The sequence below is a fragment of the Oncorhynchus mykiss genome, chromosome 13 (genome assembly GCF_013265735.2).
Source record: "Oncorhynchus mykiss isolate Arlee chromosome 13, USDA_OmykA_1.1, whole genome shotgun sequence".
Lineage (NCBI taxonomy): Eukaryota > Metazoa > Chordata > Actinopteri > Salmoniformes > Salmonidae > Oncorhynchus > Oncorhynchus mykiss.
This window is the reverse complement of record NC_048577.1, coordinates 42,192,272-42,220,085: the sequence shown is the minus strand read 5'-3', so window position 1 is coordinate 42,220,085 and position 27,814 is coordinate 42,192,272. Positions and strand designations below refer to the sequence as shown.

The 27,814-nt window shown below is 45.7% G+C and overlaps 2 protein-coding genes across 11 annotated transcripts in view; one reads left to right on the top strand and one right to left on the bottom strand.

Annotated features, from left to right (window-relative positions):
- The window catches only part of LOC110486406 (protein shisa-8), an 81,756-nt gene extending 71,892 nt beyond the window's left edge, over positions 1-9,864 (top strand). The window contains exons 4-5 of one of the 2 annotated variants that reach the window (XM_021557986.2): positions 2,965-3,042; positions 3,243-9,864. In XM_021557986.2, the coding sequence (XP_021413661.2) occupies positions 2,965-3,042; positions 3,243-3,808 (644 nt within the window). In that variant the 3' untranslated portion in view covers positions 3,809-9,864. Of the gene's footprint in view, positions 1-2,964; positions 3,043-3,239 lie in introns of both variants that reach the window. The other variant, XM_021557985.2, reaches the window with a different exon arrangement.
- A 5,454-nt stretch (positions 9,865-15,318) lies between these two features.
- The window catches only part of LOC110486405 (myocardin-related transcription factor A), a 41,580-nt gene continuing 29,084 nt past the window's right edge, over positions 15,319-27,814 (bottom strand). For 6 of the 9 annotated variants that reach the window (XM_021557979.2, XM_021557978.2, XM_021557980.2 and 3 more), the window contains 14 exons: positions 23,824-23,879; positions 23,599-23,674; positions 23,158-23,373; positions 20,106-20,383; positions 19,713-19,966; positions 19,448-19,613; positions 18,901-19,347; positions 17,948-18,781; positions 17,593-17,802; positions 17,370-17,486; positions 16,872-17,021; positions 16,676-16,765; positions 16,468-16,525; positions 15,319-16,367 (listed from right to left, as the gene is read on the bottom strand). In XM_021557979.2, the coding sequence (XP_021413654.2) occupies positions 15,772-16,367; positions 16,468-16,525; positions 16,676-16,765; positions 16,872-17,021; positions 17,370-17,486; positions 17,593-17,802; positions 17,948-18,781; positions 18,901-19,347; positions 19,448-19,613; positions 19,713-19,966; positions 20,106-20,383; positions 23,158-23,373; positions 23,599-23,674; positions 23,824-23,879 (3,548 nt within the window). In that variant the 3' untranslated portion in view covers positions 15,319-15,771. Of the gene's footprint in view, positions 16,368-16,467; positions 16,526-16,675; positions 16,766-16,871; positions 17,022-17,369; positions 17,487-17,592; positions 17,803-17,947; positions 18,782-18,900; positions 19,348-19,447; positions 19,614-19,712; positions 19,967-20,105; positions 20,384-23,157; positions 23,374-23,598; positions 23,675-23,823; positions 23,880-26,866; positions 26,966-27,814 lie in introns of those variants that run through there. The other 3 variants (XM_021557981.2, XM_021557977.2, XM_021557984.2) reach the window with 2 other exon arrangements.

Here is a 27,814-nt window from a genome sequence, read left to right as displayed (position 1 = left end):
GTGCAGGACATTTGGCATTTGCCAGAGAACACCATGATTGGCAAATTCTCCACTGGCGCCCTGTGCTCTTCACAGATGAAAGCAGGTTCACACGGGGCACATGTGAAAGACATGACAGAGTCTGGAGACGCCGTTCTGCTGCCTGCAACATCCTCCAGCATGACCGGTTTGGCGGTGGGTCAGTCATGGTGTGGGGTGGCATTTCTTTGGCCTTCACATGAGTCTTTCTGTACATATGTTAATTTTACATTATTATTAGGAAAAAATCCATACAATTAGTTTCAGTTAGTGGAGATAGAGGAGACTGAAACGAAAACATATTCTTCATGTACTTTACTTTCTCTTTCAAAATATCATTCTGTGTATCATTCATGACTCCATCATTTGTAACAAGTTTTAAAATATTGTTTATGGTACACACACAAACACGGGCCGTGTCCGAATACTCATACTTGTGTCTGAAATAGTAGGCCAAAGTGCTTCAAAAGCAAATGAGTAGTCTATCTATAGCTGGCTAGATCAACCAATAGAGGCCAAGTCTTTGAGTGCATGCATCCTCTAAAGATGGAGAGTGAGGGCTACAGGCGATGCTTTCCGGTTAATATGTGAAGCCGTAACTGATGGTGCATTGAAGACAACAACTCCCCCAAAAACTGGGAATTACAAGTCAGAAACTCGGGTGTCATCCTAGAGCTCTGACTTCAACCTGAAGATCACAAAGTCATGATTTTTCCCAGTGTGAGCTAATTTTGTTTTCGAATCCCCAGTTGTCTTGAACGTACCAAAAGTAATCGGCCATGGCATACTTCATTTTTACTATACAGTATGTCCTAAATAGTATGTAGTGCAATTAGTACACAACCTTCCCACAATAAATTGGGTGAATTTTGGCCCATTCCTCCTGACAGAGCTGGTGTAACTGAGTCAGGTTTGTAGGCCTCTTTGCTCGCTTTTTTTTTTTTTGTGGGCAGAACTTTTTCAGTTCTGCCCACAAATATTCTATAGGATTGAGGTCAGGGCTTTTTGATGGCCACTCTAATACCTTGACTTTGTTGTCCTTAAGCCGTTTTGCCACAACTTTGGAAGTATGCTTGAGGTCATTGTCCATTTGGAAGACACATTTGCGACCAAGCCTTAACTTCCTTACTGATGTCTTGAGATGTTGCTTCAATATATCCACATCATTTTCCTCCCTCATGATACCATCAATTTTGTGAAGTGCACCAGTCCGTCCTGTAGCAAAGCACCCCCACAACATGAAGCTGCCACTCTTGTGCTTCACGGTTGGGATGGTGTTCTCCAAAAAGTACGATCTTTGTCCCCCATGTGCAAATGCAAACCGTAGTCTGGCTTTTTTATGTTGGTTTTGGAGCAGTGGTTTCTTCCTTGCTGAGCGGCCTTTCAGGTTATGCCAATATAGGACTTGTTTTACTGTGAATACAGATACTTTTCTACCGGTTTGCTCCAGCATCTTCACACGGTGCTTTGCTGTTATTCTGGGACTGATTTGCACTTTTCGCACCAAAGTACGTTCATCTCTAGGAGACAGAACGCATCTCCTTCCTAAGAGGTATGAAAGCTGCGTGGTCCCATGGTGTTTACACTTGCATACTATTGTTTGTACAGATGAACGCGGTACCTTCAGGGGTTTGGCTCCCACGGATGAACCAGACTTGTGGAGGTCTACAATTTTTTTTATGAGGTCTTGGCTGATTTCTTTTGATTTTCCCATGATGTCAAGCAAAGAGGCACTGAGTTTGAAGGTAGGCCTTGAAATACATCCACAGGTACACCTCCAATTGACTCAAATGATGTCCATTAGCCTATCAGAAGCTTCTAAAGCCATTATATAATTTTCGGGAATTTTCTAAGCTGTTTAAAGGCACAGTCAACTTAGTGTATGTCAACTTCTGACCCACTGAAATTGTGATACAGTGAATTACGAGTGACACACACACACACACACACACACACACACACACACACACACACACACACACACACACACACACACACACACACACACACACACACACACACACACACACACACACACACACACACTCAGAGGCTGAGGGGGAGGGGGAGGGGGAAAAGAAACAACAACAACCAGGATCATTTTTTCCAACAAAATAGGGGAAGAAAAAACCTAAATGACACAACAGTGAGGCGAACAAGGTTGTTAGTGTCTGAGGGCTGAGGGGTTTGCGGCTGTGACCTCATGAAGCAGTACTCAGGGCTCCCACACTAATACGACACGACACACTAAACCCGCTCTATTTTTACTCCCCTCAAAACTCCAGCTTATCCGCCAGTTGCTGTTGCTTTTTTTTCTTATTTGTTTTCATTCAACGTTAACGGTACGGGGCTTCAGGCATTTTAACCCCCCTCTGAAGCACACACTCATACACAGACACACACAACCAAGCCCCTGTGGGTGTAAGCCGCTGTACACTCTGTGCAGCTCTACCTCCATGTCATTGTAGGTTTACCTGACAGGTTGGCTGGTTTAGGGATGATGGTGTAAAGCTACTGGTTCCTTTCATGGTATATAATACACAGCCAACGGCACAGGGATTAACACAGGGGGAGAGGTGTCTCACCTTAATTCTTCCCTTGGCAGCAGAATAGCATACAAGTGACTCCAGAAAGGGACACAATGTCTTGTATAACTTGCCTAAATGTGTACATTTAATTAAAACAGAGAGGTTGGGCGAGGTTCAAAGTTATTGAAGTGATTAGAGTGGGGTAACTCAACGCATTCTATTAATCTGTGCTCTTCTATTCCAGCATATTTTACAGCCACATTATGATGGGGTCTATTACACTGCTATTACAATGTGTACAATGTAATTACCTGGAATCACACTTGTCTTTACAGCATGATAAAGTAGGGAGGAGATGCTTGTACAGCAGATACTTACAGATTCTCATTGTTGTTTTGTTTGTTTTAACTTGGTTTAGGGGTTTGGCCACTGGATAACAGAGCTCTTACTGTATCTGAACAAAGGAGGACATTGTTGAGGTCTCTGGGGGTACCAGGTAGATATTCTGACCCATATAACTCATTATGGACCTACAGGTTGAGTGGATACCATGTCAAAGGAAAAGATTACAGGTATTTGTAAGGTATTTTGACCTCTATACCACTAACCGCATTCTTCTCTCTCTCTCTCTCTCTCTCTCTCTCTCTCTCTCTCTCTCTCTCCCCCACCTTTGTCTCCTCCCCCTTCTCGCAGCAGATACGGCAGCAAGAGACTACTACAAGGGCTACCCCATGGTGGACTACTCCCGCCATCACTCCTCGCCCCCCACCTTCCAGCCCATCGCCTTTCACAAGGACAAGCCCTTCCTGCCCCCTCCAGACATCCACGCCCCACTGGCCATAACCATCACTGCCGCCCAGCTCCCCAAGCCCAAGGTCTCCAAGACTAACACCCACCCGCTTACCTCCAGCTCAGCCTTCAAAGTCTGGGACCCTAGTAAGGGCCATGTCCAGCATCCAACGGCCTCCCACATCGGGCAGACACAGCTGCAGCATCCGCAGCATTCGCAGCATCCTCAGCATCAGCAGCATCAGCAGCATCCGCAACATCAACAACATCAACAACATCAACAGCAGTTACATCAACAGCAGTTACATCAACAGCCCAACAGCCGCCGGCAGGCCTACTCCAACAAGCGGCAGTTCAGCATTGAGACACTCCCGGAACTCTTCTCCCAGCCTCTGGGCTATGGACAGTCGCCCCACATGCACCCCAAAAACAAAGGGCTGCCCACCAACAGCAAGACAGAGGTCACAGTCTGAGCATGAACGTTTGGAGAGTAGGAAAGCAAGAAAAGAGTCTATAGGACTGGGAGTAAGGCCTGGGAGCGAGAGCTTTTTGTACGAATCAATGTCGTGTTGATGGCTGTGGGGAATGGACAGGGACAGGCAATCTTCTATTGCAGGTTTTCTTTGTTGTTGATAATGTAACACCCAAAAGGGAAGGTAATGATCACATGAAGTGACTCGCTCTCTCTAAACCTGGTTCTTTTAAATTCCCTCTCTGTCCCAGCGTCCTCCCTGTTTTGTTTTGGTCAATCTCCTCTTTGCTCCCCCTGGCACCACTACTCTACAAATCCCCCCCCTCCACACACACACACACACTTACACACTCTCCTACTGTTTGCAGCCTGTCAGAGTGGTACACATGGGTAAAGCACCCCCAGGACCCTGAACAACAGCAGTGACAATGCCATTGTCTTGTCAGCTCCCATCACTCTCCATCCAGAACAGAGTGAGATACCATTCTGGAAAATCTGTACCAGTGAGAGAGAGAGAGAGAGAGGGAGAGGGAGAGAGAGAAACAGCGGGAAAGGAGGTGCTTGTTTATTCATCCTGAAGCGTAAGGGATGAGGAACCAAGCCGGACAGAGGTTTGGTGCGGCAAGCACCTCCTGTTCGTCACCTGCTGGAGAAGAGCCCTGAAGCTTCAGGCCCCCTGGTCGTCAGAACTGGGGAATCTCACACAGTGGTTGTGTCTGGAGACTCCCTGGGGATCGTCAGTGTCCACGTCTCTCAGCGTTGTGTTGTTTGCTGTTGTCTTAATCGGTGACGCATGCATCGGAAAGGGCAAACAGCACAGGTATCAGCGAGGTCACCACATTCGTGTTGAATGGAACCGTCTGTGTTAGTGAAGCTTCAGCAGAGGCCCGATGCAAATCGCAAGGGACAATAGGCGCCTGCAAGACGGCAGGACAGGTCACCGTGTCTGTCCTGGGTAATATGGTGCCAAAGGCAATACAACACTGGGAAGTTGTAGTTGTGAGGTAAAGGTCATTGCTTTTTTATTTTATCTTAGCTTTGGCTTGCTGTTGAAGAATTTACCCAAACATGAATGCACGAAGGTCAGGAAGGAAGGAAAATCATACAGAGTATTTTATTAAAGTATGTCTTCCAGACTGGCAGCAATTCATGTGATGCATGCATATATTATTGTAATATTAAAATAGGCTTTAATATGATCATTTTGTTGAATGCAGTTGTATGGTTCATCTATATGTATAATGAGTCACTGTAAATGCAGCTGGGTTGAAGCTAGTGGCTAAACATAGACATTACAGTAAGTCATTCCCAACCACAGGGATTATTTCCAATAGTCAAGCTACAGGAGAGCAAGAAACTCCTCTTGGCTCGTTATCATTTTACACTTGACCGCAAGGTACAATATTTGCATGGAAATCTGATACGTCTAAGTTCACACAAGCGCCGTCCTTCACCGTACGTTTCAGTGGACTCTCCTGCAATTTAGCCCAAGCCTCAAGCTTAATTTATTATCATAAGTAAACAAGTTACGCCGCAGTGCATACCTACGCCCAGGGTATTCCAGACAGGTGGAACCGTATCAACGGATGGCAGCCAGTCAGTCGTGTTTACTAGAGTCATTCACCATTTGCTGCTACTGTTGCTCCTCCCCACCAACCAGCTTCCAGCCTGTCCCTGAGCTCCACCAGACCCCCTTTCCTCTGCTCTTCCTTTCCCCAGTGGGCTTGACTTATGGTGGGAGCCTCCAGCATCCAACCCCTGCATGGTCTTCCAAGCTGTTCCCAGCCAGGGGACACCATGCCTCCTCATGGGGGGTGCAGCCATAACTAATGATACCCAATCGCCAGCATGGCAGGCCCTCACACACTCTCACACACTAGGCATGCATGGAGTGGAGCAGGGCTTTCACAGTGTTAAATGATTTGGAGATTCATTCGGCTGCTATTGTTGAGCCATTCTGTGTTATGGACAGACACCAAGTGGTTTCACTGTAGCCTATGCAGCATCATGATATGGAATATAGGACATTTGAATTGATTTAAACTACGTGCAGCCGATGGAGTCATTCGTGTTGGAATTGGAGACAATTATGGGTTAATGCTTATGTTACATTTCATTGGGGATTTGAATTATCTGTCCACGGTTCATACTTCAGGATTTCTAAAGCTGTTATGTAATCTACATAAGACCCACTTGGAGTTGTTGTTTTTATGATATGGTTGAATAAAAGTACATCAGAAATAGAGAAGTGTTGGGAAATGCACAGTACATGTATAAATATGCATCATGCACATCTGCACTCATAGCTGCCGTATGCAGCATGCACGGTACCCATTTAGCTTTCTCTAACTTCAATTCATAAAAGTGAGGCTGGGTTTTAGACACAATGATTCTTAGCTTAACAGCCCAGCCATATAAAGTATTCTATGGAGTCTCTCCTTTATCGTTCAGGATGCATTACTGGTTGTGAACAAGCAATGGATGTGTGCAAGTAACAAGCAATATGTTCTGTCTGCAAAGCAATAAGTACCCATCTATCTGCAAACCCTCTCTCTGGAGTCTGACTTTGGACCATTCCGGAGTCCTTTAAATGTGGGGAGCTGAGGTGGAAGCAGAGCTACATAGACCAAGATTTTTCAGGCTCTTCTGAAAGTTATTTTGGACTATTTTCTCAGAAACCAGACCACAGAGCTTTTCACAGAGCTTATTTTAATTTTCTCTTCTCTCTCCTCGTGCGCTTCTCTGGCAGAGGAAGTTGTATCAGCGAATCAGAACTCTGAGAACCCTTTCCACTCAGAAAAAAAGCTTGATTAGCTCTCCATGACCTTTTACTATTGGACGGATTCAAATGTTATTTTACAGACACAATTCCAGCAAGGCCATACTAAGAAAACACAAACCTACAAGCAGTTATCAGGGCTGGCCTGCAAGAGTGGACACCTCTGAAACCTCAGCTGAGCTCTACAGGCTGCAGGCACTAGGATAGTTTTGCTAATGCTAGCTGAACGATGCTGACGTTGTGACACATGGATCCTTCAGGCTCCAGGGAGTCTCCATGAGGAGGGTGAGTCTCTGTGAGGCCTCAAGGACAAACACAGCCTGGGGCCAAGCTGACAGCTAGCGAGGCACCAGGATGTTGCCAGGCTAGCGCCTTGGCTTGCCTCCTATAGTAGAACGAAGCACTGTAATTGGCTGAGATTCCACCTTAATGTCCCTCTTCTTCCCATCCTAGTGCTGAGCGAATGTTGACCCGCAGGTATATCTGACTCACGGGAGACAAACACTGCTGACTGTTCTAAACAGTGACACCCTACTTGAGTATAATTTACCCGGTGAAGGGCCTTTTTGGCCCACAGGTATGCCAGAGTCTTTTTGCCGCAGGCCTCTGTACAGTGAATCCTACACCAATACTGTCACAGTAAGCCCGATGGTTTTGGATTGCCTCAGTCTGTGTTGGACAGTCAAAAGTGAATTAAAGCTGTCGAAGGCTTACTGGCCCAAAGTTTTGCCTCAGTTTCTCAACACTGGACGAGGAGCAGGACAGAGCAGCCATGTATATTTCACAGTCGTCCATTCTGTGGTTGTAGGTGCTGGACCAAAATAATTCTTATCAGGAGAAATTGAGTACACGTAACTGATAGCACACAGTGGGAATGTCAGACTGTGGACCATCAGCTTAGTGTGCATACTCAATCTCTATGATTACACTGTATATACGGCACCCTAAAAGAGCTGAATGACTGTTCTTTGTAAAACTTCCTTAAACGCAACTATTCTACAACAGGTTATCTGAATGCAACCTGGTAGACATACTTGGGTTTCATCCGTAGCAATATATTGTGTATGATTTTTTTGTACGGTATTTGGATTGGAAGTTCTTTCAAAAAAAGCAGCGTTTGACTGACGAGAGATGAAGTGCTTTCAGATTCAAAACTGGCCACGCACAGAAAACGTCCTGTGTTTGAAGCTTGTGCTTTTTCGGATACTATGTATGGTACATACACTCATGTATTCATGTCAAAAAATGCATTGTATTCAAGTGCTTTTGGCAACACATTAGTTAACAATGACGATTGAAGATTTGTGATTCCTGTGCAACTTATATCTGCAAATCATGTGTTGTTCCATACTTTTGGTAGTCGACTACCTTTGATTGTTACGTACTTGTGTATATATATTGTACCACTTGTCTTCTGTAAAAATGGTTAAATACTTGTTTTATATAAGGGCTTTTTATAGACTTAAACAAGAAAAACATCTTTCTCTCGTTTTGCGTTGAGTGGAGAGCTACCAGTGTTTGGGTACCCAGATTGCGGTGTCCAAATGAATTTGTTCTGACATCTCCGATTTGGCTGAATCTGTTTCTTTGGGTTGTTAGCTGGCAGAAGCGTTTCAAACCCCTGGTGTATGTGAAGTTATCTGACAACATGCGAGGCTAAGGAGGGGAGGCCTACTCCTCATTCTATCAGCTAAAAGTCCCCCCTTCCCCCTACTCCACTCTGTAAAGCAGGGCAAATACTGGTACTCTTTTTAATCTTAACCTTACGAGGGGGCCCAGTATCAGCAAGATTTCTTTACCATTAAGCCGCCATACCCACCTCTTCCCCAGCACCATGAAACAGTATCCGTGGGTGCGTAAACTCTAAGACAACAAGGAAGAAACCATAGGGAGGATTTTAAATGACGTCCTTAACCAAGCATCTATCAATTACCTTTGCAATGCCTGTAGACTTGGTCAATAAACTAGCCCAATTATAAATGTAAAATTTGATTGTTTTAAATGAAATTGTCATCTAATTTGATTTATATTGAAGGTTGTCCAAAATTGGTTTGGACACCTCTTAATATGCCCAGGCTGTCTAGATAGAATGGAGATACAAGGTAATTAAGGTGCTGGAACATTGCATGTTTTGACCAGAAATTATATTAATTTAGCTGACGGGCCTGTACTAATTATACTGCCCTGACATCTAAAAATAATCCTTGTTGTTGCAGGTGTTCTTATGTTCTCTGTTTACATGTGGTTTTGATTATGCAGTTCTTTATTCATAGTTAAAGGCCACGAGAAATGGAGCTAAAAATGTATATTTAATGTCTAGAAAAATGTGTAGGCCTACATGATGTGAATACATGTGTACACACAAACACACACTGACACAGTAAATACAATTCCAGAAGAACAGGCAAGACAAATGAAAAGCATATTTTATGTTAATTTGGAGGCTATCATTCACATTGTATAAGGAAGACAGGCACTGTCAACAGAAGAAAAAAAATTGAAGTCCAACCCTTTGGTCTGCTGGGCATGTTCTCCATGAGTTCAGCATTTATCTGGGCATCCCTTTCTCCTAGTGCCCTGCATTTGTTTTGTTCTGCCACCCCATCCCAAACGGAGACCCAGGCCAGCTGTCACTGATGTTTCACTTCATTTATATGTCTCCAGGGTCTGGACTGACTCCATCAGAGACAGCAAAGAGCCAAACGCCACAAACCACATCCCTCTCTTGCTCTCTCTCACATCCTCCCACTCCAGTAGTGGACAACCTGAGGCAATGTCCTGAATTAGGAATGTTAAATGTTCAGGTTAAAAGACTCTGAAATACATAGCAGCACACTCCTTTTATAGAGCGTTAATATAACTACACTAAAGGTTTACAGGCATTTGGGCAGCAGATCAGTTGATAGGAGTGTTCCAATGAGCTCCTTCCACAAAGACAGAGGACATTGATATGAGGGGAATTAAAAACCCCTCCAACCCAACCTTAACACTTCAGTCCTATGCAGATTCAATCGGTCTCATAAAGACACCCTCATAGCCTCAATAGGGTCCTTTCATTCCCTAGCTGTTTATTTACATTTTAAAAGAGGTTATCATTGAGGATGATGATGACAACAATGATGAAGATTGTTTCCATTTTTACAGCACTAATTACAATAATTTTTGAGGAAGAGTCAAGGTCAAAGTTATTGTCTGGCTTTTTAACCATCTCTTTTCAGAGGAAACCTTACTAAGTGTTCTTTGTATGAACTTGATAAAAAATTAAAATGGTCAGAGAAACCTTGTGTCTTGGCATGTTTGTGTGAGTGTCTGTCAGACAGGGAGTAAAAAAAAGAGAGAAAAAGGCTTTCTTATAGTTATTCCTAAACCAATACTGTGGTATAGTCCAAACGGTACAAAGTACATTTCTGCTTCCTGTTCTCAATAAGTTTCGCTATCAGCTGACATGGTGTAGACCAACCTGGTCTCGGAGCATTTCATATTATTCTGTATGTTAATCCGAGACACTCCATTTAGTATAATCATACAACACATTTCGTATGGTATGTATTAATTTGTGGATGTCCATCCATTTCATATGAAATGTTACAAATTACAATATGTTCCGAATTTGCAAAACGTATGATATGTTACCGATTCCACTTTGTCGTGGCTAAAGTTAGCTAGCTAGCTAAAGTTCGCTAGATTAGGTGTTCAAATCAAACCAAATTTGATTTTCCACATGCGCCGAATACAACACGTATCTTACAGTGAAATGCTTACTTACAAGCTCTTCACCAACCATGCAGTTCGGAAAAATACGTGTTAAGTAAAAAAAATACTAAATAAAAGTAACAAATAATTAAAGAGAAGCCGTAAAATAACAATAGCGAGGCTATATACAGGGGGGTACCGGTACAGAGTCAATGTGCGGGGGCACCGGTTAGTCAGGGTAATTGAGGTAATATGTACATGTAGGTAGAGTTAAAGTGACTATGCATAGATAGTAAACAGAGAATAGCAGCAGTGTAAAGGTGAGGGGGGGGGGGGGGGGGGGGGGGCAATGCAAATAGTCTGGGTTAGGGTTAAGGTTAGAAGTTAGGGGAAGGGTTAGCTAACATGCTAAATAGTGGCAAAGTATCTCAAAAGTAGTAAGCAGTTGCCAATTAGCTAAAATGCTAAAGTTGTCCATCATCAGATTCGAACACGTAACCTTTGGGTTGCTAGACGGTCGCATTATACTCCCACCCATCCACCCTTCCTCCTTTTGTTTCTTGTCTTATGTAAACATACCAAACGCAACATATCATACTCATTTCAGTCTCCAGGCTTTACATTTACTATGTTACCCATAGTCTGAGACCAGGCTGTGTAGATAAGGGAGACCATGAACACTAAAAGGGAATGCAGTCAATAATGAAGGAAATGAATAAATCATAACGCTATGGGAGAGGAAAAGAAAAAGCAAGAATAAGACAGCATGGGACAATGAAAGAAGGAGCAGGACGAACGGAAGTGGGGAAAAAAGGAATGTGACATTTCCAGAAGGAAAGAGGGAAGCAGAACCGAGGGAATTGAACAGGAGAGACAAAGACAGACAGCACTAGATTAAGAAACAGAGACAAGAGCGACAGCAAAACCGGAGAGAGCTGACTAAGAGAGAGATAAGCCCACCACATGAGGAACTAGCATTGTGATTGTAATACTGCTGATTGATTGTTAACTGTGCGGCAAGAATGGGTGGCCTTGAGGGGCGGCTGGGCCTGAGGGAAGGGAGCAGAATAGGGGGTTTGAGACAGGCAACAGTCTGGCACAACAGTAAGGGGTGCTTGGACTGCAGTCGGAGGATATCGAGCCTTTCAAACCTCCCTCTCCACACATATGCTCTCGCACACACACACACACACACTCATGCCATACACTCTGGCACTCAAACACACACACGCCCACACTGCAGGCCAGCGACAGCTCCATCAATCTCATTGGCTCAGTGTCTGCACACAGCAGCTGTCAGTGCACAGGCAGGAAGGTCCCAGGCTGCAACGACAGGCTTAAAAAAAGGGAGAGAGGGGGAAGTGTGTGGATGGAAAACAGAGAGGACAAAGAGAAATTGATAAGAGCAGACACGGGTCAAGCAACTGACATATGCAGGCGCCGTGCTCTGTGTGGTGTGGTGGTCCTGTAATGGTCAGTCACTCGGGCCGTAATAGTGTGTGGACGGCTGGACACCCTGTCTGTCCGCAGAGGGGCATCGACAGCGACCTCAGTATATTAGATGGATGGGCTCCATCGATCTTCCCATTCACCGTTTCATAAACTCAATTCAATTTGAGCACTCCTGAAGAGCTGCATAGCCCCCCTGCACTGCTATTCTCCCATTTGGAAGGAAATCAGGCACCCTTTACTTGAAGGTCACATCACACCCTGTTGGCCAGAAGAGGTAACACAGGAAAGAAAAAAGGATTTGGTTCCCTTCCAAGTCGGTACTGTACTTCTGTCAATCAACTCAATTTACAGCTCTACCTCTACAGTACTCCCCAATAATGTCAACCGGAGGATTGTAATTTGTCAAATTAATTCCAGAGAGAGATTGCTTCAATCCCCCAACAATGGCAGGTAGGTACCCCCACCACTTCATAAAACACTAGTGACCCTAATCAATATGTATGGTTTAAGAGGGGTGATCTGTGATGGAGTCGTGGGTGGGGTTGGGCAGCCCATAAAACCTGATGGACTATTTCAGTGCAGAAAATGAATTAAATGCGGAGGAATTCATTGCGATTGGATGCATCCGGAACGATTTAAGCAGGATGGGGTGGCGGGGGGGGGGGGGGGGGGGGGGGGGGGTCTCGAGTGACGTTTTCAATTAGTTGGCAGAAATAAAGTACCCTGCTCAATACTCAGAGACCTGCACACTATTGTTTAAGCTTAAATTATAGTCAGGAATAAAGTAGCAAGAGGAATTCAACTGAAAAGACGGGACAATCTTCACTGACAAAATAAAAGCTTAAAACAGATTAACTTTGGTAATTGGCCGGAAAATTAATTGGTGTTCCAGATTGGTTAATTAAACGAAAGTGACAATATGGGAGGGGCTAGAGGAGAGCTAGAGCTTTCAAAAAATCCTTTAATGGTTCCTTAAAACGTTTAAGGGGGTGGGGGGGGGGGGGGGATATTAACCGCTTATTGAAAGAGTTCAGTTTTGACAAGTGTCCAGAAGCCCCTTGGATCTTCATTGAAGAGGTAAGGGAAGAGGACGATGGCTGCTGTGACTGAGTCCTGTAAGGTTTTTGAGAAAGCATTAAATAAAACAATGTATACAAAGATGATACATGTGATCTACATAACATGTGGAAAACCGATACCAATAAATATACACCTTTGTGTTTCTCCTCATCAGAAAACCTGCAGACACACAGACAAAACAAAGTGAGCACATGAAAGTAGGCAGTTACAAAGCAGGGTCTATATCTATTGGTCAGTTGCAAAGCAGGGTCTATATCTATTGGTCAGTTGCAAAGCAGGGTCTATATCTATTGGTCAGTTGCAAAGCAGGGTCTATATCTATTGGTCAGTTGCAAAGCAGGGTCTATATCTATTGGCCAGTTGCAAAGCAGGGTCTATATCTATTGGCCAGTTGCAAAGCAGGGTCTATATCTATTGGCCAGTTGCAAAGCAGGGTCTATATCTATTGGTCAGTTGCAAAGCAGGGTCTATATCTATTGGCCAGTTGCAAAGCAGGGTCTATATCTATTGGCCAGTTGCAAAGCAGGGTCTATATCTATTGGCCAGTTGTAATACAGTAGTTTGGTCATTCTAGGGCAGGGATCATCAACTAGATTCAGCTGCAGACCAATTTTTTATTGAGTAGATGGTCAGGGGACTGGAACATATTTACAAATATTTGACAAAACAGATGTAATCATTTCAAACCTTGCATACATTTGTATATGAACACATACTGGATATCTCTTATGCATGGGAATTTTTTGGAACAGACTTCCAAAATTAAAATAACGAAGCAGATTTGCTCATGTTTTTAGTTTTTTATGTCCAAAAAATTTTATTTTATTTTGCGCAGAAAATTTGGTGGGCCAAATAAAATCACCCACTAGCCAAATTCGGGACACGGGCCACCAGTTGGAGAAACCTGCTCTAGGGGGATTCTGGTGCTAAATGATGACGTCACAGTATCCTCTTTTTAAAAATGTTCATCTCCAACCCTCATTCCATGCTGTGGCCCCCAAACATCCACGCTGTAAACCACAATTGATCAAATGTAACCAGTTTCCCTCCCCAGAGCAACCCCCAAATCCCTCAAGTGTTGACAACTTAAAATTGAGCATTTCAGAATCCCTAATACAGCAGATCGGGGCTGACTGGTCTACAATCCCTCTACCATGGAGGGTTTTCCATTCAACAGCACCAGTCAGGCCACCATAAGGGCAAAAAGTCAAAGAGGAGGATATACTGGACAGAAACTGCCTGTCCGCCCCCACCACAAACACACAAACAGGAGAAGTGAGAGAGAAGCAAATCTTGAATGTATGTTTGTGGTGATATGCAACAAACCATGAAAAGGATAATACATTCAAACAAGCAAGCGATGCTCAAAATTGAGCATGTGCACATGTGTGGGTGCAGTGTTGTGCGAGTCTGAGGCCGTGCAAATGCAGACTATCACATCCAGCCGTGATTGGGAGTCCCATAGGGCGGCACACAATTGGCCCAGCGTCGTCCGGGTTTGGCCGGGAAACAATTTGTTATTAAATGACTTGCCTAGTAAAATAAGGTTCAATAAAATACAAAATTGTTTTTCTAACTCCGGATACAGAGTTCACACTGTTGACAGAATTTGTCACAGTAAACCATGTACTTCGTAGTGCTCCGTTGCCTAAAATGGAAAAAACACTGTCAAGTCAAAAAAATAACTGCATTATAATACATTTTCAGTGTCTAAATTGGTATATTACAGCAAGAATTTATAGGGAGGACTTTATTAAAAAATGGTTTGGCAAAGGTACTGATACAGTACATATTAATAATAATACAGTCACGATGTTAAGGGGCACCCAAAATAACAACACAGCATTTGTGATTCACCAATGCGGCTCCTGGTTCAGTAGGCATCACTATAATTGATGGAGTGGACTACAGTATACACGAAACACGTCATCTCCGCATACTTAATTGCTTATATAGGTTCAAATGAAACAAACATTCCCATCTTTGCGATCTCTTAACCATAACTTACTTTAGCTACAGTACTGGCTGACATATAGTTCTGTGCGTCTATGAAAATGAACCTACGTCCAAGGGAGATCAAGTACACTACGTAGCAGCAATACCTCTGTTAAAAAAAGCAGGTTCTCCTTTTTATCAAATATATCAAATCCTATCACGTCTGTCATAATGTTCTATAGCAATATCATTAAAGCTAAGAGGGTAAGACCACGTGTTCTAAAACATGAAATCATGTTTCCTGGCATTTTCAAATATATTCCAAACTACACCCCATATTATGGGAAAAAATATATCATAGTCAAATGTCACTGTCTGTGTGTCTCTCCTCTGTACCGGGCTCCTGCTGCAGTTCTCCTACTCAGTCAGAGCTGCTGTCACCAGACTGCTACACTGGAGCCACGGTCTGACACCTGCATGCATTCATGCTAACAAATAGCTACTTGATTCTCCTTCACCTTGGCTTCCCTGATCATCTCCTCTAAAGTTCTCATGAAAATAAGTAGGTTGTGTTTTTTTTTTTTTTTTTTTTTACCCTAAAGCTGCTAGACAGATGTGATTATCGTCTTGTTCTCACATTACTGGTTCAACATTGTTACAATATCGCCATACTATTACTAATACTACTAAGGGCAATAATAAACGTAGACAATAGTCTAGATGGGTGGCTACGGTAAGCTGCTGACTGGCTCAGATGAAGGAGCATCATCAACTACAGTCCGCAGGGTTTGTTAACAAAGGTATTACTGTATGAGCTACGTGTGTAAGAGGGCCTGCCTTATAGAACGTATGGGTATACATAAGAAATCTATCAAAGTGTTATTCAGTAAGAGGGACTGAGTTCAGCGTGCAGTAGAGCCCGTGTGTTTTTGAGTCGTTGTACCGTACGTTGAGAAAAGAGAGAAAGAGTTTGACAACGTAACATCAGCATCCTGCCGTGTGGATGACACTAAAACTGTCCAGGGCTATAAGCAGGAGTCCCAGTGGAGCTGCAGGTCTGAACTGTCCAGAAAGTCTGCTGAGAAGACGCTGGGGGGAGTGTGGGGGCCCAGGGGACCCAGTGGGGCGAGCCCTGCAATCTCGTTGCTCGCCCCTCCCATGGTGATATCCAGCCAATCCATGCTGTCCAGGGCATGGTCTCCGAAGTCCAGGCCAGGGGGGTTGGCTGTGTAGCCCGACAGCTCATAGGTGTCCATGGGCGAGGATGTGTGGTCCAGGATGCTGGGGGTGCTTAGCATTTGATTGTGAAGGTCGTCAATCAGGGTCAGGGGCCCGCCAGGCTCCACCCCCAGGAGGGGTTTGCCCGTGGTGCTCTCCAGGAAGTCCTCCAGACGTCCACTTCCTGTGTTGCTTACGTCCTGATCATCGGTGGCTGGCGCCTGCAGCTCCTCCTCCTCCCCTTGGCCTGGCTGGGGGGTCTCGGGTTCGGGAGGGGTGGAGGGCGAGAAGTGGAGTTGCAGCTGGAGAGGGGAGGGGGCCTGAGAGTGGGAAGGGGAAGGGGTGTTGGGGCGCAGTCGTGCCAGGGAAGGGTCGGGCGCTGGTTTGAAGGTGGCTGAGATTTCTGGGAGAGGAGGAGAGAGAAGAAATGTCAACCAGTAGGAGACAAATATTGAATCAGGAAACCAGGAGGAGCTCTTCTTCTATCGCCATTCAACACTCACCTCCTGTCTGAATCAGGATGTCGAAGAGGTCGTCCATATGCTGGGTGGATCCATTATCCTGGGAGCAAGACACAGGGAGAAGAGTAAGTCCTGACACAGCCACTGAGTTGAGAGGTGAATTTCAGAAGAGCCTTGGCATGGTTGTCCATTATGAGACCTCTGAGACACAAACATAGAAACAGAGAGACAACCAGGCGGCGTGGGTTACCTTGTCATCCGGTGGGTTAGGGGAGGGCGTCTGTTTGGGAGAAGGAGGGCTGAACAGGGGTTCATGGTCAAGACCTGGACTCAAATCCTCCTGATGGAAATAGAACAATGTTCTCATGTCTTAAAAATGTATACTATTAACTTGTCCCTTTAGAGAACCGCAACTACAGTACAAGTTTTAACAAGTTCACAATTACCGTTTGAGCTGGAGGAGAGGGGGAGGTGTCTTTTTCAGAAGGGGAGGAGTCATCATTGGGGAAGAAAGGCTGGAGATTGGGCGGGGCAGAGAAGGAGAGAGCGACCCCTGGGGAGTGATTGGTTGACATCTGCAGCCCCGCCTTCTGTCCCTAAGCAAAATGGGAGATAAATCTTAATTAGCTGAGATGCAAATGAGCTGAAATCTTCATTCTGAGCTTAAAACATAAATCACAAAGATGAGAAATATCATTACAGCAATTACCAGAATAATAATCACTATTACATTGCATTAGTTATCAGCGCTTATATATATACATCAAGGATTCTGTCAGCGTATTACAGGGTTTATATTATTAATTCACATAACACAGCCAATTATTGGAGTCACCGAGGCATTTCTGAATGACTCTCTCACTTAATGGGACATTAGCAACAAGCCAGTCAGTTGATGTTCAACGGACATCCTACATATCAGGCTTTTAGAAACCTTCCCTTACCTTTCTGGTTGGCTGTTTCACGAGGCCTGGTTGAGTTTTCGGTTTTGATTGGGTGTCACTGCTGGACAACTGAAGAGGGGATTGGCTGGGCAGCTTGGTGGGAGTTGACTGCAGTCTCTGGTTAGACCAAGGAGAGAAATAGCGTGAGAAGAAAAGTAAGCAGCACAAGGAGTCCCTAAACAAAAACATTAGGTTTGAGTGAAAGAGGGATTTAAATGTTTACCTGCAGTATGATGCGATTGGATGTTTTGCCCTGTGGAGTGCCTTGTGGCATATCACTCCCTTGGCTCTCGGCACAGTGATTGGTTAGTGCGATGAGGAAATGGTTGCCGTTGCTGTCTGTCACCAGGGTAGGTGTGGAGTGTGTCTTGAGGAGATCCAAGGGGAAGGAAGTGGTGGAGCGTGACTGCTGATTGAGGAACATCTGAGACACCTGGAAGAGACCAAAGGCATTAGTCAGTGAGAGACTAACACAAGGTGACACACTGACTATTTTGACTGGGATCACAATTGTTTTGCTGTCACTGTCTGCAGCTCTTGTTGTGACAAGCCGTTGAGCTGTTTTGACTGCCACTGACCTGTTGTGACTTCAGCTGCTGTTGTTGTTGTTGTGCCTGCAATATCTGCTGTGGTTGTTGTTGTGCCTGCAATATCTGCTGTTGTTGATGCTTTGACTGTAACAGCTGTTGGTTCTTTGATTGTATCTGCTGTTGTTGTTGGGACAGTAGCTGTTGCTGCTGCTGCTTGAGCTGTTGCTTGTGGGACTTCTTCTTTCTCTGCTGTGAGCGGTGTTTCTGCAGATTCTGCTGGTTCTGCTGTAGGAGCAGCTGCTGCAAGGCCTGCTGCTGTGCCAGCTGCAGCGCATTGATCTGCTGCGTCTGCTGCACCTTCAGCTGCTCCAGCTGCTGTGCCTGGATCTTCTCCAACTGCACCTGCTGAGGTGGGGCTTCCAAGGACAGCTCCACGGCCTCTTCCACATCCCCGACCTCCTGCTTGATGGTCATCTTGGTGACCTCCATGTGGCACTGGGAAGGAGTCGGGGAGCGGGCAATGGGGCAAAATGTGGAGGGGATGCTGGGGATGTCTGGGGGCTCTTCCTTCACCCTGACAAGGCCCAGGGGTTCTGGGGGGGCGTCCCGGCCCCCTCTCTTGCCCTGTTCCAGCTGGACGCGCAGGGTCTCCACCAGCCGCTGTTTCTGTCTTAGCATGCACGTCAGCGCCTCGATCTGCTTGTCCTTCTCCTGCAGCATCTGGTCCTTGTTCACAGACGGGGGTGCTACTTGCAGGCGTTTCTGCAGAGCAGCCATGGAGAATTGGCAGGCTGTTGGGGCCGAGCCACTCAACTCCTCTTTGATAGTGCCACGGTGCTGTGGGGAGGGATGGAGGCTTAGCTGGGTGAGGGGAGAGCTTACCTATTTGGAAAGAGAAAAGTAGTCTCAAGATTCAAACCATACAACCTGATATCTGGGCACTATAAAAAAATAAATACATTTAAAAGCAAGGACACATCTGATATATAAAGGAGACCTACCATCTCCCCAAATGAGTCTCCATTACAGCTCGTCTCATCTGGACTCATCCCAGCTAGCGAGCGGTCCGAGGGGGCAGGAGAGACTGGTGGGGAGGAGCTAGTGCTGCCAAAGTGCATGATCTGCTGTGGAGCAGTGGTCATGAACGGGAAGGTTGCCAAGGTTACCACACCTGCTTCTCCTGATTGGTGGACCACAGACGACAGGGCCTGGTGTTGGGAAAGTTGTTGTTGCTGCTGTTTTAGTAGTTGTTTTTGTTGTGTTGGGTGGTTGGTTTTGGAAGCTCCGGCCCCAGACCCTGTGGCACCCCCTGCTGTTGTAGTTGTTGCACTACCACCACCCCGACTGTTCTGCTGAGCCTGGTAGTTCCTCAACCGCTCGATGAGGTCATTCTTGGTGCCTGATACAGGCAAGCTCCGCAGTTTGAGCTCATGCTTCAGTTCAGCCACCTGGAGGACAAAAGAAGGTGTCAGAATGTGAAATGTTTAGACACACAGTTGGTTTTGTCAACACAGTCAACTCTTGATAAATGCAACGGCTTTTACTGACCTTCAGGTCGTCCAGGTTAGGAGGCAAAGAACCTGGTGTGGCCCCTCCCACATGTGTGACATTCTGCCGGCTTGGTGCACTTTGACTGGAGGAGGATGTCGAGGAGGCGGGCACGGCCGGAGAAGGAGAGGGGCCATTGGTGGGAGGTGGTTGATCTGTTAGTGGTCTGGAGAGAAAAAAACGAGAGTCAAAACGATGATAGGATAAAGGCTGGAGTTGATGGGTATGTGAAGTTGTATACACACACACACACACACACACTCACTTGGGTGGTGCAGGAAGGATGGTGTGGTAGTTGTAGTGTTGCTGCTGCTGGTTGAGGATCTGCAGCTGGAGGAAGAGCTGCTGCTGGTGGAGGATCTTGGCGTAGGTGGAGTCCAGCTGAGGGGGCGGCTCGTGGTCGGCCTTCTGGTCCGGAGGGATGTACTGGTGGTACTTCAGCTTCCTCACCTTGGGCTTGTTGTCCTTGGGCTTCTTGGATCGCTGAGGGGGGCGCTCTGAGGTGGGCTTTGGCTGGGACTGCAGGGGGAAGAATCATTGAAACGTAGTGGATTAAACACTGGACTAGTCTACTGTTAACAACATAAGTAATGCTAAACTAATAATACAATGGACTTTGGTACAATACTCAGAATTAGCTGTGACAGCTGCCACTAACCTTGATCAGTGCAGGGGCGGTTCTCAGAACTGCTGTCCCATTGCTCAACTTCACTGGTTGGCAGGGCCCATAGAAGGGAGGAAGAGGAGGGGGTGGTGGAGGAACCTGAGTGAGAAACTGTGTGGGGGTGCTGTTGCAAGCTAGGACGTCGGGGGGAGAGGGCAGAGGGCCGTGGCCCAGCGGAGACTCCTGACCAATGGGCTGCTCAGGAGAGAGAGTATCACTACTGTCCTCATCAAAGGAGGATATCTCCCCAGCAACCTTGGGGAAGTCTGTCTCTGAGGGAGAGAAAGTGGGATGAAGAGAAGACGGAACAAAAGAGTGAAGAGGGGGGGAAAAAAAGAGGGAGATAAACAGTGAGAGAAAGTAGAATAACGAGCCACCAGTGACAGTTCAGTCATCGTTGTTGTGATAGTGAGAGTAGTGAGAGAGAGCCATGTAAAAAATGTGTCAAAATTAGCCATGCCATCATTCCTCTCAGCAGTCAGTCAGTCAGTCAGCATCAACAGAGATTCCTGCAGTGGCAGCAGGCAGGCAGCAGGAGGAGATGGAGGCCTGCTGGGCCCAGGGCTTTATCATCACATTGTATATGGCTGGTACATCCCCATGCCTTTGATAAAGACCAGGATGGATCTTTTATTTACAGGAGGCAGGCAGTTGGAGCGCTCAGCGAGCACCGTTGGCTATTCATTTCCCATCAGTGGGAGATGATGAATAACCAATATGGGGTTTAATTCATTCTCTACCTGAACCATGTGATGGCTTCCCCTTTGCACCACCGTGTGTGTGTGTGTGTGTGTGTCTCTAAGCGTGTGGAAAGCAGCACAGGTTGAGGTCATGTCCCTGTTCTCTGTGTGGATATGACTGCCTGTAATTTGATTGTTGTTATTGAGAACCAATGACAGCCGGGGCAATCCCCTGAGATTGAACCATGCTCATTCATCTCATTTATCTCACGGTTTAACAGCAGAGTAGAGACTACTTGTTATGTGAAGTCTGGTGTGGCAATACATTTACTTTACATCTAATCCAACCAACTGTGCCAAGTCATGTCTTGATGCGTGCACACACACACATCCACACAAACTGACACTCTCACATTTTATAGTGTCGTGTGAAATTGAAATCGACATGTTTCTGTGAACCGCGAACGCACAAATGCGAACAAACATTAGTATTATTAATATAATTTGCGCCCATGAGGGCCCCGCAGTGGGGAGGTGGGCAATGAGGTTGGCCCCTGCTCATCAGAGTCATGAATGTGTATAAATACATATCTAAGGTTAAGAATGATATCTCCATGGTTGGCAGCAGCTTAGAAGCATCTGAAGGCAGGCAATGCCCTTCTAGATGGGCATGGTGGGAGAACACCAACTTGAACATCAATATGTTCATTTTGACTGGAGGAGGAGATGGCCAGGAGGGACAAGCAAAGGTTCTCACGTTTAACACGCATACAGTGCATTCACAGTGTATTCGAGAAGTACTCAGACGCTTGACTTTTCCCACATTTTGTTACGTTTACAGCCTTATTCTAAAATGGATTCCATTTTTTTTATCTCAGCAATGAACACACAATACCCCATAATGACAAAGCAAAAACAGTTTTTTTAGAAATTCGGGGGAGAAGGGCCTTGGTCAGGGAGGTGACCAAGTACCCAATAGTTACTCTGACAGAGCTCCAGATTTCCTCTGTGGAGATGGGAGAACCTTCCAGAAGGACAACCATCTCCGCAGCACTCTACCAATCAGGCCTTTATGGTAGAGTGGACAGACTGAAGCCACTCCTCAGTAAAATGCACAAGACAGCACGCTTGGAGTTTGCCAAAAGGCACCTAAAGACTCTCAGACCATGAAAAACAAGGTTCTCTGGTCTGATGAAACCAAGATTGAACTCTTTGGCCTGAAGGCCAAGCGTTCTGTCTGGAAGAAACCTGGCACCATCCCTACAGTGAAGCATGGTGGTGGCAGCATCATGCTGTGGGGATTTTTTTCAGCGTCAGGGGTTGGGAGACTAGTCAGGATTGAGGGAAAGATGAACAGAGCAAAGCACAAAGAGATCCTTGATGAAAACCTGCTCCAGGGCGCTCAGGACCTCAGACTGATGAACATCTCTGGAGAAACCTGAAAATAGCTATGCAGCGACGCTCCCCATCCCACCTGACAGAGCTTGAGAGGATCTGCAGAGAAGAAGACTCAATGCTGTAACCGCTGCCAAAGGTGTTTCAACAAAGTACTGAGCAAAGGGTCTGAATACTTATATAAATGTGATATTGCAGTTTATTTTTAATAAATTCAGAAAACATTTCTAAAAACCTGTTTTTGCTGTCATTATGGGCCATTGTGTGTAGATTGGGGGGGGGGGGGGGGGGGGGGGACTATTGAATCCATTTTAGAATAAGGCTGTAACGTAACAAAATGTCAAGGGGTCTGAAAACGTTCCGAACGCACTGTACACTGAGACACACACATATGCACAGTATTTATATGATGTGTGACTGGGTCTGGTGTGAGCAGAGTTCATATGAGATTTTATTCAGTACCTGTTCCTGATGACCTTCATATAGTGTCACTGGGTGGACTATTTTTGCTTATTCAGCAGGTCGTCACGCCAGTGAGCGAATTAGTGAATTGTGGCAATTGGAAACATGGGGCTTGTGGAATGGAGGACTTGTTACAATAACCTGTTTGATGCTGTTGAAATGATAGAATAGTGTAGTGATCATGAAAGCTCATTTGCTAGTGTGGCTACATAATATGGAGTGGTACTGTGCCTGCTTGATGCTGCTGCTTTAGTTACCTATGATGGCCTGCTTGATGCTGCTGCTTTAGTTACCTATGATGGCCGGTTTGATGCTGCTGCTTTAGTTACCTATGATGGCCTGTTTGATGCTGCTGCTTTAGTTACCTATGATGGTCTGTTTGATGCTGCTGCTTTGGTTACCTATGATGGTCTGTTTGATGCTGCTGCTTTAGTTACCTATGATGGCCTGTTTGATGCTGCTGCTTTAGTTACCTATGATGGTCTGTTTGATGCTGCTGCTTTAGTTACCTATGATGGCCTGTTTGATGCTGCTGTGCACAGGCAGGATGTTCTTGTGAATGAGCTCCATGGGGCCAGGCCTGTGGGAGATCTTGTCGTTGAGGTCGTCAGCCAGACGGGCCCTCTTCAGCTGCAGTTGTTTGGCCTGGAGGGAGGGTTCCACCGACGTCTCTGAACACACAGCACACAGCGGGTTAGCCAGCCAACAACCATCAGGCACGTGATCTTTATCAGGGAACCAGGAAATCAAAGCTGTGAGTTTCAACATCAATGCTTATGTAATGATGCATATATGAAGGTACAAGCACACAGCACAGCTACCAGTTATGGCACTCAATATCAGCTAATGGAATGGAAGAGCAAACAATTGAGGGAATTTATTTTGTAGCCTACATTTTTCAGGTGCAGCACCCTATGGCTCAGGGAGGGGGCGCTGTCTGAGAAACTCACCCTCCAGAATGTGCATCCTGACCAGCTCCGACCTCTCCGGCCGACTTCGGATCTTCCTCTTTAGGTAGTCTTCAGTCTGGGAGAGGGGAGAAGAGGAAGAGAAAAGAGGAAGAGAGAAGGGGAGAAATTATTAACTTTTTAACCAGTTCACCGTTGAGGGTCAGTTTAAAAGTGTTCATCTGACAGACACCACAAAGAGTGAGAGGAGTATGAAGAGAAACTCACCCGCGCTCGCTCTAAACTTCGTCTCTGTTCGTGGAAGGCAGCTGGACTTTTCAGTGCTGGAGAGAGAGAGAAGACATTAACAGGGCAAAGTGTATGTTCATGCTGCTGTTAAAAAAACAAGTGGCTAGAAACTTATGTCCTCATGTACCAGGCAATGACTTCATAATGTACTTTACATTTTACACTTGACTACTCAAAATCAGTATGCCTCTAGTCATTCATGAGTCAAATAGCAGGTTTCTATTTTCATGGTCTGACATCGTCATAAGGTGGGAATGGAATGGAGACATCAAAGCATACTCCCTGAATGTGATTTTCCACTGTCTGAGAATTACTCCAGCCAATAGAGGTTGCGTCCCGGTCTATAGAGTAATGCATGTATTGTATATTGAGCTATCATATAGGTAGGTACCTGCAGTACCTTGTTTCTGTGGGGAGAAGTGACATGTAACCTGCTTCTGCGGTCAGAGGAGACACGAGACAGCGATAAAGAGAGTGCTAGCTAGATTGTCAGTCACGCATTAGCCCCCCCCTCACTCCCTCCCTGCAATGCAAAGTGTGTGTTCTGACCGGGCGGGTCAGGTCAGTTGGCCGCAGGTCAGCCTCATAGTACCGACACAAGCCTCAGTTCACCCCGTTGAGCATGGGCACATCACTGTTACCCCCACACCCCTAGGACTCGACCCCTGTGCCCCCTAGCCTCCTGGACGAGTACATGACCTCCTCGGGCGGTGCGGTTCCAGCGCGCCTGTCTGTCAGTGAGGAGAAAGGAGCAGGAGGGCGATGATGAGGTCAGAGCCAAAAGCCCCATTTATCTGCGTGAGCGCCCGCATCACTGGCCTCCAACCCCCTCGCTGCTGACACACTGCCCTGCTGTTAGGGTACAAGAGGGACTGCTACGTAGCAGTTATAACATCTAACGGCCCTGCTACGCTACAGCCATCTCAAACGTTTGTTTATTCTTCCTCGGGGGTTGATTTGAAAATCCAACTATTGTAATGGAAGGGGGGCGGCTCTCGGGGGCTGTGGGTGTTTAAGTGAGAAAGACACAGAGGAGAGCCAACCAGTAAAAAGCCCAGCCCCCTTCATTATCGAGGCATTGTGCTGACAACATCAAAAGAGCCATTCCAGGATCTGAAGTCAGGAGGTCTTTGAGAGTTAGGTGTTATCCTGAATTGTTCACATCTGGTTGAAGTCTGTTGTTGTATGTGTTTTTATAGTGGAGTTGAACGTGTTTAGCCTGATGCTGGGTGTTTGTCTGTGCAACTAACTGTACATGAACCCCACTTTCACTCTCTTTTTTCACTTCCTGTCTGGCTTCATGCCCTTCCTTCTAGTCACAACACCCCATTATGTAACCGAGACGTATGGGCTGAACAAAATGACCCTCATTACACCTTCTAATTTAATTTATGAAAGATAATAAAACAATAATTGCTGTTGCTCTCACATTCTCATAGCATAGCACCCTAATCTTCTTTAATGCAATGTTAATTAGGTATTCATTGTTGAAAGTGTTTCCTGAACCTTCCTTCACCAAATAATAAAGAAAAATATACCTGGCCTCTTGAGCAAACCACTGTACATCCTGACCACTCGCCACTGAAGAAATGCACATGGGGAAAGAATCCTTCTCAGTCCTTCCCTGTGCTCCTAAATGGACTGACTGTGTCTGTGGCTAAGCTGATGAACATCATGGACCGTGATGAATTTATGAATGCAGAATAACGAGAGTCACCTAAGTGCATCTGTGAGCGTGAGGACGAGTGTTTCATGCATGGTGGTGTGTGGATCACGTCTTCTCTGCAGTTCTACTAGTAGCAGTTCTACATGTAAGGTAGGATATCACCAGGTCTGCTTATTATAGCCCAGTTTCACACAGTGTGACACAAAACACACCCTTACACCACAGCCGGCTAACCATGCAAGCAGTCGCACAAGTATTGTTAAATGATTTCAACCATGATAAACATGGTTGTTATTTAATTCAATACACAGTATGTGATTTCACTCGCTATAACAGCCATCTAATAAAAACTAATCTGGGTTTTGTGGATGCCAGGAGAACGCTTCCTGCCCCAATGCATAGTGTCAATGGTAAAGTTTGGTGGAGGGTGAATGGCCGGGGGCTGTTGTTCATGGTTCGGGCTAGGCCCCTTAGTTCCAGTGAAGGGAAATCTTACCGCTATAATATACAATGACATTCCAGCCGATTCTGTGCTTCCAACTTTGTGGCAATGGTTTGGAAAAGGCCCTTTCCTGTTTCAGCATGCCCCCATGCACAAAGAGTTCCATACAGAAATGGTTTATCGAGATTGGTGTGGAAGAACTTGACTGGCCTGCACAGAGCCCTGACCTCAACCCCATTGAACACCTTTGGGATTAATTGGAATACCGACTGCGAGCCAGGCTTAATCGCCCAACATCCGTGCCCAACATCACTAATGCTCGTGGCTGAGTCCCCACATTAATTTTCCAACATCTAGTGGAAAATCTTCCCAGAAGATTGGAGGCTGTTACAGCAGCAAAAGGTGGACCAACTCCATTTTAATGCCCATGATTTTGGAAGGAGATGCTCAACAAGCAGGTGTCCACATACTTTTGGTCATATAGTGTACGCATCTCTGAGGCGGTGAGTAGAAAATGTTGCAGGCCTCCAATTGAACCAGTCCTCCGGTCAGCAGTGATCACTAACACTCATTTAGCTCTTCACTTTTTCTGTGGTTCAAACACAAACATTGGTTTTACATGAGACCACTTCCTCACTGCTCTCTGATTGGATGGAGTGGTGCCACCCTGGGATTGCATAAGACAGAGAGTGTGTCCCAAATGGCACCCTATTCCATTCAAAGTACACTACACCAAAAATGTAAGAGGGAATGGGGGGAAAGAGAAGTGGCTGTCTGCACACTGACAGTACCAGCAAGGAGGACCTATTTTGCAGTATGGTCTGATACTCAGACCTAGGAGGTTAAATATGTATTCAGGAGGGAAGCAAGAGAACGAGGGGGAGCGAAGGAAGTAGTCAGGGGACATGACTCACCTGCCGTCAGTGGTCGTTTAGCAGACCAATGCCTTTCCTGTGACATCTCCTCCTCTCACAGACAAAATGAGAAAAAAAATCCAGAAAATCACATTGTAGGATTTTTAATGAATTTATTTGCAAATTATGGTCAATAACAAACAAGCAAGATTTCTGGCTCTCACAGACCTGTAACTTCTTCTTTAAGAGGTTCCTCTGTCCTCCACTCGTTACCTGTATTAATGGCACCTGTTTGAACTTGTTATCAGTATAAAAGACACCTGTCCACAACCTGAAACAGTCACACTCCAAACTCCACTATGGCCAAGACCAAAGAGCTGTCAAAGGACACCAGAAACAAAATTGTAGACCTGCACCAGGCTGGGAAGACTGAATCTGCATAGGTAAGCAGCTTGGTTTGAAGAAATCAACTGTGGGAGCAATTATTAGGAAATGGAAGACATACAAGACCACTGATAATCTCCCTCGATCTGGGGCTCCACGCAAGATCTCACCCCGTGGGGTCAAAATGATCACAAGAACGGTGAGCAAAAATCTCAGAACCACACGGGGGAACATAGTGAATGACCTGCAGAGAGCTGGGACCAAAGTAACAAAGCCTACCATCAGTAACACACTACGCCGCCAGGGACTCAAATCCTGCAGTGCCAGACGTGTCCCCCTGCTTAAGCCAGTACATGTCCAGGCCCGTCTGAAGTTTGCTAGAGAGCATTTGGACGATCCAGAAGAAGAGTGGGAGAATGTCATATGGTCAGATGAAACCAAAATATAACTTTTTGGTAAAAACTCAACTCGTCGTGTTTGGAGGACAAAGAATGCAGAGTTGCATCCAAAGAACACCATACCTACTGTGAAGCATGGGGGTGGAAACATCATGCTTTGGGGCTGTTTTTCTGCAAAGGGACCAGGACGACTGATCCGTGTAAAGGAAAGAATGAATGGGGCCAT